At 45.3% G+C, this 12,267-nt stretch overlaps 1 protein-coding gene across 1 annotated transcript; it reads left to right on the top strand.

Moving 5' to 3' along the window:
• The first annotated feature begins 2,606 nt into the window (after window positions 1-2,606).
• On the top strand, window positions 2,607-10,108 carry LOC121001696 (endogenous retroviral envelope protein HEMO-like). Its single transcript, XM_040432873.1, has 2 exons — window positions 2,607-2,637; window positions 8,266-10,108. The coding sequence occupies exon 2, from the start codon at window positions 8,541-8,543 to the stop codon at window positions 9,873-9,875; it is 1,335 nt and encodes a 444-aa protein (XP_040288807.1). The 5' UTR covers window positions 2,607-2,637; window positions 8,266-8,540; the 3' UTR covers window positions 9,876-10,108.
• The last annotated feature ends 2,159 nt before the right edge of the window (window positions 10,109-12,267 follow it).

Below are 12,267 nucleotides of genomic sequence, written 5' to 3'. Positions count from 1 at the left end.
GGTCAGCAATGCAGAGCAGGGCTAAATTCACGGCAAAAGGGGGTTCTTGTCACCCAGCAAAAGAACTGAGTATTTTGAGAGATTTATGCCCCTGTCACCCAGGCACAGCAGGGGTTCATTCACGGCAAAAGGGAGTTCATGTCACCCAGCAATACAACAGAGGATTTTGAGAGATTTAGGCCCCTGTCACCCAGGCACAGCAAGGGTTTATTCACGGCAAAAGGGGGTTCTTGTCACCCAGCAATGCAACAGAGGATTTTGAGAGATTTAGGCCCCTGTCACCCAGGCACAGCAGGGGTTCATTCACGGCAAAAGGGAGTTCATGTCACCCAGCAATACAACAGACGATTTTGAGAGATTTAGGCCCCTGTCACCCAGGCACAGAAGGGGCTCATTCACGGCAAAAGGGGTTTCATGTCACCCAGCAATACAAGAGAGGATTTTGAGAGATTTAGACCCCTGTCACCCAGGCACAGCAGGGGTTCATTCACGACAAATGAAGAGTCATGTCACCCAGCAATAGAACAGCCGATTTTGAGAGATTTAGGCCCATGTCACCCAGGCACAGCAGGGGTTTATTCACGGCAAAAGGGGGTTCATGTCACCCAGCAATACAACAGAGGATTTTGAGAGATTTAGGCCCTTGTCAGCAATGCAGAGCAGGGGTTCATTCACGGCAAAAGGGGGTTCATGTCACCGAGGAATAGAACAGAGGATTTTGAGAGATTTAGGCCCCTGTCACCCGTGCCTGGGTGACAGGGGCCTAAATCTCTCAAAATCCTCTGTTCTATTCCTCGGTGACACGAACCCCCTTTTGCCGTGAATGAATGGGGTTCATTCACGGCAAAAGGGGGTTCATGTCACCCAGCAATACAACAGAGGATTTTGAGAGATTTAGACCCCTGTCACCCAGGCACAGCAGGGGTTCATTTACGGCAAAAGAAGGGTCATGTCACCCAGCAATAGAACAGCCGATGATGAGAGATTTAGGCTCCTGTCGCCCAGGCACAGCAGGGGTTCATTCACGGCAAAAGGGGGTTCTTGTCACCCAGCAATACAACAGAGGATTTTGAGAGATTTAGGCCCCTGTCACCCAGGCACAGCAGGGGTTCATTCACGGCAAAAGGGGGTTCTTGTCACCCAGCAATAGAACAGACGATTTTGAGAGATTTAGTCCCCTGTCACCCATGCACAGCAGGGGTTAATTCACCGATAAAGGGGGTTCTTGTCACCCAGCAATACAACAGACGATTTTGAGAGATTTAGGCCCCTGTCACCCAGGCACAGCAGGGGTTCATTCACGGCAAAAGGGGGTTCTTGTCACCCAGCAGTACAACAGAGGATTTTGAGAGATTTAGGCCCCTGTCACCCAGGCACAGCAGGGATTCATTCACGGCAAAAGGGGGTTCTTCTCACCCAGCAATACAACAGAGGATTTTGAGAGATTTAGGCCCTTGTCACCCAGGCACAGCAGGGGTTTATTCACGGCAAAAGGGGGTTCTTGTCATGAGAGATTTAGGCCCCTGTCACCCAGGAACAGCAGGGGTTCATTCACGGCAAAAGGGGGTTCTTGTCACCCAGCAATACAACAGATGATTTTGAGAGATTTAGGCCCCTGTCACCCAGGCACAGCAGGGGTTCATTCACGGCAAAAGGGGGTTCTTGTCACCCAGCAATACAACAGAGGATTTTGAGAGATTTAGTTCCCTGTCAGCAATGCAGAGCAGGGGTTCATTCACGGCAAAAGGGGGTTCGTGGGGGGGCGGAGCTTGCTCCGGTCTGAGATGGCCGCACTTCCCTGAGCTCTGCAACACTGATCTCTATATATAGCGATCTTAGCTATTATATTGCCTATTATATTGCCTGAACACAGCTAAAAATGGTAAAGATTGGGAACGCTAGAGCTGGGGACCATTCTACCTCCAACAAAGTGCAAGCTACGCCAGGAGAGATGGATAAATTCCTAAAAAAGGTGGCCTAAGCTTATGTAGCACAGGACTCAAAGATGGCGACTGCACACTCACAGAAAAATATAGAGCGGCCGCTGGAAAGATCGGAGGAAGACAGTGACACGGAGGAACCGCAGGGCAAGGGTTCTGTTAAGGAAATTATCCAGCTTTTCTGAAAGTGGATATAAAATTCATAAGATGTTTTTATTTTCTCTGTATACGTGATACAATGTGGTGACATTTGGAAAAGAACAAGCATAAGCTAAAAAAACCTATAGAAGTGAACTGTGTGTGTTAAGATAAGATAAGATTTGTACGTACTACTTACCAAAAATATGCATCTCTTGTTAAAAAATCTAAACTCATTAGTTAACACATTTTTGTAAAAGTGAAACTTGAAATGTCTGTAAACCAATCATGTTTTACTTTGAGGGGTTACACCCTTTTGAACTGTGTATAAATAAAGGATGCAGGACACATTATGTTAGGGTCCTGACAAGGTTTTGAACTAAACTCAGACTTCTGTCATTTTCCTCCGTCGACGTCATTCACCTGAACACGAGGCAACGATCATCACGTGGCTGACCCTTGGCCTGCCACAACATTTTCTGGTGGAGAATTGCGGGCACTACAACAACGCTCCTAGCTGCAGATCGTGATATGGAGACCAGGACCCAGGAAGACCGCGGTAAGTAACCCATTGTGTTACTACCTGTCTCCTGAGCTCTGCTCGCTGTTCTGCAGTGTGGTGTGTGAAAGTGGTGCCTGTACCGTGTTCTGGTGAATGAATTATTTCCCCTATATGTGCAAAACTGTCTTTAGGCGTATGAATGCACGAATGTGTGAGTGGCTGAGATAAGCTGAATCTTGGAGGGGTCTGACCCTGCTCCTCCTGAGCCAAGCTGAAAGTCTAGAGCTCGCTGACTGGCTTGTCCGGTCCCTGACTCTGGAGGCCTCTGGTTCTGGTGGAGAAAGGGTTGACAGACCTATCCTGGAGGAGGCTGTGAGAAGGGGCAGTGTATAAAAGCTGTCCGGTAGGATTGGATAGGGGCCCTGCAGTTCCTTGTTGGTACCTGAAAAGGCGCCTGAGGTCAGGGGTTGTTTCAATGTTATGTCATACTGTGTGGTTTCACATGTACTGAGTGCCTGCTGAAATTGTGTGAGGAAGAATTACTGCATTGTTGCCAATTCCTGTGCTGTACAGTGTATACATGCGTGGGTATTATGATACCAGTTTGGATTGGGTGGTTGCAGTTATAATCATTTGGATTGCAGTAATTGTTTGCTTCCTGTGCCATAGAAAGAACGTAGAAGGGTTTAAGGGGTTTCCAGCGGGTAACCCCAGAGAGGACGTGTGAATTACTCTGTGTGAGGGCAAGACTATATTGTAGTATTGCCAGACCAGTGGATCAGTGCTGACTCGGAAGTGTGCCCACAGCACCACTGGTAGTAGAAAAAGTGGTGCCGCCTCGGAAGTGTGTCCACGGCACCACTAGTAGTGCCGCCTCGGAAGTGTGTCCACGGGACTACTGATAGTGCTGCCTCGGAAGTGTGTCCACAGCACTGTTGTAATTCACCAGGTGTGCGCGTACCTGGATAGTGAATTACAAGGAGCCACCCACATGATGGGGGCTACACAGAGTAAGCGTTCCTCTGAGAAGGGAGCAGAGAAATGGGTCTCTGCAATTAATATTATGCAATATGCAAAGGGCACTGAAGCAACCAAAGACTGTAGACAAATGCTAAATAAATTGGGAGCAGGTGTGAATGGAACATTGGATGAACCAGTATGGCAGAAATTTCTCACTAATTTTAAGGGGTGGTTGGAAGACCATAACAAATATGACCAGGCCACAATGTGGTATGATGTAGCCCAGGGAATGACTTTGACTGCCCATAAGGCAAAAGACACTGACAAAGGGACTATGTATGAAATATGGGATGAAATTAAATTGCCAACAAAAGAATTAAACATCCCTTCTGAAGTACGGTGTATTATCCCCCATAAACCACAAAAATCTCTCACTCCAACAGCACCACTTCCATATAAAAGCCCGGAGGGGTGGACTTGTCCTAATTGTGGACAACAGAACCCAGACTCAAGAGAGAGATGCTCAGCCTGTGGGAGGCCCAAGCCACACTCTCGTGTGGGCTTATACCCATTAGTCAATAAAACCCTCCCCACAGTAAAAGCTGGGCAACTGGAAACACATGATTATGAGGTTTATAGGCCATGGACTCCTAGTGAATTGCTGGCTATGTGTAACACTTTGCCAGACCCCCGTACTGTCCCCAGTACTTTCCTTCGTAAATTGGAAAGTATCCAGACCGCATATAAAGCCACTTGGGCGGATCTGGAGAGTCTTTTAGAGACTAAAGGAGGGGAAGTACTTAAGAATCAAATGATGGCAAAGGCCCCTGGTACTGTCCCTGTGGATAAGGCGACAGACCAGTCAGGCCAGGAATTTATCATGGCCCTTAAACCCTGGGTAAAAGAGCAACAGGACAATCAGACTGACACTTTTATGATGCAAACACAAGACGCTAAGCAAACTGTAGCTGACTATGCCACAGCTTTAGAACAGCTCTGGCTTGACTATGGGTATGAGACAGGAGACAGTAAGGACATGAGACTACTAAAACATACATTCATGTCTGGATTAAAAGCACCCATACAGGATGCTGTAAAGAAGGCTCGCCCTGATTGGCGGACCTGCCAGTTCCCTGATCTAGTGGCCATAGCAAAGGGAGCTGAGCTAGACTTACAAAATAAAAAAAAAGCCAATAATGGCTAACCAACCTTTTAAACCTAAAGGCAGGTTCTAGGAAAGAGTACCAGGTGGGGATCAGTCTCCACGTAACTGGGACCAAGTAACATGCTGGAATTGTGGGAAAAAAGGGCATTACTCAGTCAAATGTCCCCGGAGAGGTAAAGCTACTGCCCGGACCTCTCAATGAAGTGACGGCAATCCTGTGAGTTCCCTCAACGTTAGCTACCCCCTTGACGCAACCCCAGGTCCACAACTAATTATCACATCCACATGTGAGGACACGGGGAATTCAATTGAATTTTTGGTAGACACAGGAGCAGCCCATACCCTAATACAAGAAAAATATGTGCCTGAAGAGCTTATCTCCTCAGATTACATTTATTGTCAAGGGGTTGAGGGAACAACTGTTAAACTCCCACTAACAAAGCCTGTTAAACTTAATATTCATGATGCCTTATCTATTGTCACGCGTGTGTTGGTAAGCTCAGATAGTCCATACAATTTGCTGGGGACTGACGTACTCAGTGCTATGAGGGCATCTGTGGATTTCTCTTCAGGAAAACCCCAAATTACAGCCTCTGTGCCTGAAGAGACTCTGTGTGCACTTATGTCCTTAATGACACTTAGTGCCTCCTCTACCTTTAAGATTACACCCCCAGATTGGCTGTCTGAAGTGCCATCACATTTGTGGGCGACTTCCAAGACAGATGTAGGCAGGCTACCAGTAACTCCGGTGGTTGTGCAGCTGAAACCTGGCATTAAGCTGCCATGTGTGCGTCAGTACCCACTAAATTCTTCACAGGAGGATGCTATTGCAAATGATCTGAAATATCTTTTGGGGAAAGGGCTAATAATCCCTATAAAAAGCCCCTTTAATACACCCCTATTTCCTGTAAAGAAGAAACAGACTGTGAAGGGTCAGCCTCCAGTCTATCATATGGTACATGATTTAAGGGCAGTGAATGCTGTAACTGTCATAAATACACCACAAGTGCCCAATCCACACACGCTGTTAAACCAAGTGCCCATAGATGCCACATCTTTTTCTGTCATTGATCTTGCAAATGCTTTCTTCTCTGTTCCTTTAGATGAAGAATGCTGGCCCTATTTTGCTTTCACTTTCCGTCACAAGCAATATGCATGGGTCGTTTTACCACAAGGGGCTGCCAATTCCCCTGATATTTTCTCTACTGCTCTACATTCTGTGTTGCAGTCCTGGCAGCCGGCCTATCCGGACACTGTTCTTTTACAATATATTGATGATCTGTTGCTTTGTTGTCACAGCTCTGAACAGTGTAATGAAGAGACTTTATCTTTGCTTATTTTCCTTGCTGAAAATGGTTGTAAAGCCTCCAAAGAGAAGCTGCAACTTTGTAAATCTACTGTGATTTTCCTAGGTCACTGTATTTCTCCAGGTACCAAACACCTCACAACTGAGAGGGTTACTGCTATACAGCAGCACCCCCTGCCAAGTACTCCAAGGGCTCTGCGTGCCTTTATTGGACTTGTCAGTTACTGTCGCCCCTGGATTAAGGATTGCTCTCAGATGATGCAGCCACTATATGACTGCCTCAAAGGAGAGACCTTTGAACTAACATCAGAAGCTGTGAGTGCATTTCATGCATTAAAACTCACTCTCACCACAACACCAGCATTGGGCATCCCCAATTACAAACAAAACTTCACATTGTATTGTCACGAGCAAGGGGGATTTGCCTCAGGTGTACTGACGCAGAAACACGGGGACCGTATGCGGCCCATAGCATACTATTCTACCAGTTTGGACTGTATTGCCAGAGCACTACCCACATGTTTCAGAGCTGTCGCTGCAGCCTCTGAATTAGTGCTAAAGATGGAAGACTTGGTACTACAACACCCTCTTACCTTACAAGCACCACATTCAGTTGCTGAACTACTACACACCACCAAGCTGAAACATTTGTCTCAAGCCAGAATCACAAAATATGAGATGACACTCCTCAGTCCCCACATTACCTTGCAGCGATGTACTGTTCTAAATCCAGCTACTTTGATGCCGGTGGATTTAGAAGCGGAGGGGGAAGTGGGAGTAGTAGAAATGTCTGATCCAGTTGCAAATCATAACTGTCATGGATTGCAGAAACAAAAGGGTTACCAAATGTTACTGAAACACCATTAACTAGTCCTGATGCTGAGTATTTTGTAGATGGCTCCAGATGGTGGAATGACGAACAAGGACACCGGGTATGCGGTAATCCAGGATGGTAAGGTAATCATACAAAACCCACTCCCATCTTGTGCGTCTGCACAGGAGGCGGAGTTGAAGGCACTCACTGACGCATGTACAATGGGTAAGGGACTGAGAATAAATTGTTACACTGATTACAGGTATGCTTTCGGGGTAGCACATGACTTTGGTGTTATCTGGAAAACTAGGGGATTTCTGACTTCATCGGGCAAACCAATCAAAAATTCAGAAGCAGTACAGAGCCTCATAGAGGCCCTAGAGCTGCCCACAGAGGTAGCCATTGTTAAAGTGCCAGCCCATGTGAAGCAAGATGATCCGCTAGCTGTGGGAAATGCTCAAGCAGACCAAGCAGCCAAACAAGCAGCTGGTCTGCCGCTCCTGACATTATTTTTTCCAACTATGCCAGATTTGTCGCTCTTGCAGGAATTACAGGCCCAGATAACGCCTCAAGACAAAAAGGTATGGATGGAGGCGGGGGCCACGAAGACAGGAGAGCTCTGGCAGGTAAATGGCAGAACATGTTTGCCTCAGAGTTTGTATCCGATGATGGCCAATTTAGCACATGGCCCTACTCATTTGTCGAAAGGAGCTATGAGCGCACTAGTGTTAGAACATTGGTTTGCACCTGGAATTCAGACCCTCTTTGAAAAGTTTGTTCAGGGTTGTCTTACATGTGCCAGACATAACCCTGGGAGGTTTGTAAAGACCCCCAAGAAACACACTCCCAAACCCTTGTACCCGTTTCAAAGAGTGCAGGTGGATTACATACAGCTACCCAAGGTGAGCACATATGAGTATGTCCTTGTAGCCATTGATGTATTCTCAGGCTGGCCAGAAGCCTGGCCAGTAACTACGGCTACAGCCAAAAATACTGCTAAGAAAATATTGTCAGAGGTAGTCTGCAGATATGGGATTCCAGAGGTGATAGAGTCAGACAGAGGTACCCACTTCACTGGGGAGATAATGGGACACATACTGAAGACCCTAGGGATCACACAAGCCCTGCACACTCCCTATCACCCGGAAAGAAGCGGAAAGGTGGAAAGACTTAATGGGACAATTAAATTAAAATTGCAAAAGTATTTAGACTCTATGAACTGGGTAGAAGCTTTACCAGTAGTATTATATGCCATCCGCACTACTCCTGCGGGACAAGAAAAGCTTAGTCCGTTTGAAATTTTGTTTGGTTCTGCACCAAGGACAGGGTTATATTTTCCACAGCAGCTGCAAGCAGACTATTCTACCCTGACTTCTTATTTGGTGGAATTGCATGAACATCTGTCAAAGGTGCATTCACGTGTTTTCTCTTCTATACCAGATCCTAATTCTCTTGAAGGTACACATTCTCTAGTTCCTGGAGATTGGGTAGTCCTGAAGAGGCACGTAAGAAAGACCCTGGAGCCAAGGTTTGACGGTCCATATCAGGTGCAACTGACCACACCCACCGCCGTCAAGCTGAACGGGAGACCAGTCTGGGTCCATGCAAGTCACTGCAAAAAGGTTCTGAAGACAGACAGTCACGAACAGGAGAGCAGCCCCACGGTTGTAAATCCAACCAGTTGTGAGAGTAACGTGGATCAGTAGACTATCACAATGCATGCAATGCCTTGCCTGTTTCTTTGTATTCTATGTTTTTGTGCGCAGGTGAAAGGAGGAAAACATACAAATTCCATTTGGCAACTACATCAACAGACTGCCAAGCAGCTGAATACTACTGACTGTTGGATATGCTCTCATATCCCCGCCAGCTACAAGGGAATCCCTCTGATAGGTGTTCCAATCTCTATGAATGATTTGAATCTCACAGACTATAGCTATGATGTTCAAATAGATGTAGAACACACCTCACATAATGCTGTTTCTGATCAAGGGATATACTTAGAGATTACTGGTATAATCTCTCCGCCCACTATATGTTTGGGGCCTATGTATGTGAACCATATAGCTAAGATAAAGGGCCGCTTTGTCAGTTTACCACAGATATATGTGGGGGAAACAGATTGTAGAAATGCTACTCTGATATTCAATATGGAATTTAGGAAGACTTCATGTGACATAATGAATACTAACTGTAATAGTTTGTGTTTCTGTCCAACTATGAAAGTTTCTTGTGCCCCCAGGTGTGCCTGTCCAGAAAAGAAGGACAAGGACAAATGGAATTGTGAGACCAAATTGTATGATAATATGATATGGTTTCAGGAATGGCTGGGACATCACGGCAGGATGATTCCCAAAGTCCTGAAACAAGGACTATACTACATTTGTGGTAACAGAGCCTACTCATGGCTCCCTATGGGGGCATGGGGCAACTGTACCATAGGAAGAGTTGTCCCAGCCATCAGACAACGCACAAACATTTCACTTACCGATGCCCCTGAAACTCTTCTTGGGATGACTAGAAACAAACGAGAGTTATTCACATCAGCAGATAAAGCTTGGATGTGGTTCCCTTCTTGGACAGGTTGGGGAATTGAGTTAGCAAATAAATTAAACAAATATGCAAATATCATGGATGGAATTATTAATGAGACCACAAGTTCAATCCATGCCCTTAATGAGGAACTGGCACAAGTCAGGAAAGTGGCTCTCCAAAATAGGATGGCCTTAGACTACCTCCTAGCTATAGAGGGTGGGACTTGTGCTGTCATAGGAGAAGAATGCTGCACCTGGGTTGAAGATTCACATGATCCCATAGAGGCCCACATGAATAAGGTAAAGGAATTGCAACAAAAGGCTAGAGACATAGCTAAAGAAGGATGGAACCCTTTTTCTTGGATGGGGTCTATAGGTGTCTGGTTCAACAATATGATCTCTGATTTACTGAAGCCTATAGTGGTAGTGATAGGCCTGGTTTTGGTATTGCTAATTGCTTGGAAATTACTAATGTTGTGTATTTCTCATTGCAGTAGGGGAAATTCCCTCCCTTGAAAATAGATGACATAACAGCCCTGGAGATGACAGTCTGAAGCTCCTGTGCTGCGATATATCCCTAGTTGCTGTTGTCGTCCACTTAGATAGTGTGTGTTTGTGTGTCGTATGTGGTTTTAATAAAATGTATGTATGCTTAATCAAATGACAACTACTAGACAGACTGGAATCGATGCTTGCATCGCATGGTCTATGCAGCTTATCTGTATACTCTGTGAAGTACGGCCTGTCTAAGGGGTCATTTGTTTGTCCAGGCAGGTTAGTAGTTAACACACACACATGATACAATGAAGCCTTCAGAGCAAAACATCTACCACGTGAACAGAAAAATTGAAAAAAAGGAGGGAAATGTTAAGGAAATTATCCAGCTTTTCTGAAAGTGGATATAAAATTCATAAGATAGTTTCATTTTCTCTGTATACGTGATACAATGTGGTGACATTTGGAAAAGAACAAGCATAAGCTAAAAAAACCTATAGAAGTGAACTGTGTGTGTTAAGATAAGATAAGCTTTGTACGTACTACTAACCAAAAATATGCATCTCTTGTTAAAAAATCTAAACTCATTAGTTAACACATTTTTGTAAAAGTTTAAAATCTAAACTCATTAGTTAACACATTTTTGTAAAAGTGAAACTTGAAATGTCTGTAAACCAATCATGTTTTACTTTGAGGGGTTACACCCTTTTGAACTGTGTATAAATAAAGGATGCAGGACACATTATGTTAGGGTCCTGACAAGGTTTTGAACTAAACTCAGACTTCTGTCATTTTCCTCCGTCAACGTCATTCACCTGAACACGAGGCAACGATCATCACGTGGCTGACCCTTGGCCTGCCACAACAGTTCGCTCCCTATCACCAGGCACTACTTAAAGCAGGCCCTCTGCAAGGCTATGGAGCCCGTGATGGATGAAATTACCGCACTACGGCAAGATATGAGACAGGTGGGGGACAGAGTAGAGGCACTTGAATCTCATCAGGCCTCAATCCTGGAACACCAAACGGCCACCTCTGCCTCCTTCCAAAGATGTGGCACTTACCTAAACGACCTGCACAACGCCCTGGAAGACCAGGAGAACAGGGGGCGCCGAAATAACCTGCGCTTCAGAGGGATTCCTGAGGCAGCCCAGCCAGGTGACGTAACCTCCATGATTTTATCGATATGCTCCCAGCTTGTAGGCCCTGATTTGGAGCAAGAGATAATCATAGAACGTGCCCATAGAGCACTGCGCCCCAAGCCAAAACCGGAAGATCCCCCTAGGGACATAATCAGTAAATTTTTTTATTTTTAAGTTAAAACGGCGATTCAAGAGGCGGCAAGAAATCGTCCTGATTTTTTCTATGAAGGATCACAGATAACAGTATACCAAGATTTAGCCCCATCCACTCTCAGAAAGCGCAGAGCCATGAAGCCACTGACGGAGTGGTTGCGCTCCCACAAAATTCAATACAAGTGGAACTTTCCTTTTGGTATATCCTTTTCCCAGGAGGGAAGACGCTATAACATCTCCACTTACATGGAATTAGAAAACCTCTACGATCAGCTACAAATCCCGCCGTTGGGAGTGGAAAACTGGGAGCTGTTCCAAGACCTTGCCGGACTACCCGAGGTCCCTACAATCGCCCCCTTCGTGCTGCAGCAGACCCCCAAAGCACAGAGATCCGGGAAAAGAAGTCGCCAGCTGACACCTAAAAGACTCAACCAAGCCTAATGTAAAACCTTTTCAGTATCCGCCAGTTATGCTTTTCGTTTACCTACATGGTGGATTGCTGATTATAGTTATCATACTAAAATCCACTCTGAAATGTGAGGTTCTTCCATTTTATCACATATCCTATCTTTGCTATTCTTTCAATCTTGCTTAATCCAGACAGGAATAACTACAGTATGTTCCCCTAACCTTTACTTTATTTCTATTGCTTAGACACTGAATATTATTGTTATGCAATATTACAGTTATGCAATATTACTGTTCAGGTCTCAACTACCTCTTGATAGAGATCATTTATTGGGTCTATAGACCTTTTTTTCCCCCCTATGACTGAATGTTTGGCCTACAAAAATGTAGGACAATTTGTTAATTGTTGTTTTGTTTATTTTGTTATGAAGGTACATTTATTTTGTGCTCCAAGGTTCCATCAGATACAGAGGCTCCCTCTGGTTTCCACTCTGCTCATCCAAGTTCCACCCAGCATCTTCAGCAAAGTCGCGTACTCCTGGGGGGGAAGGACATTCAGCGAGGTAACGCTCAACACATTAAACACAATGGTTGACCTATCATTTGCGTCAAAGGCTTTAATTCTCCATCAAAAAGGAGTCAGGTTTTCTCATTGTTACGCAAATCAGGAGCTACTGTCCTCCTCCTCCAGGAGACGCACTTTAAATTTA

This window comes from Bufo bufo, chromosome 5 (assembly GCF_905171765.1).
Source record: "Bufo bufo chromosome 5, aBufBuf1.1, whole genome shotgun sequence".
NCBI lineage: Eukaryota > Metazoa > Chordata > Amphibia > Anura > Bufonidae > Bufo > Bufo bufo.
This window is presented reverse-complemented; position numbering and strand designations above follow the sequence as displayed.

Bases quoted from the DNA above. Each gene is read 5' to 3' on its own strand.
- LOC121001696 (XM_040432873.1), top strand. From the start codon at position 8,541: ATGCATGCAATGCCTTGCCTGTTTCTTTGTATTCTATGTTTTTGTGCG.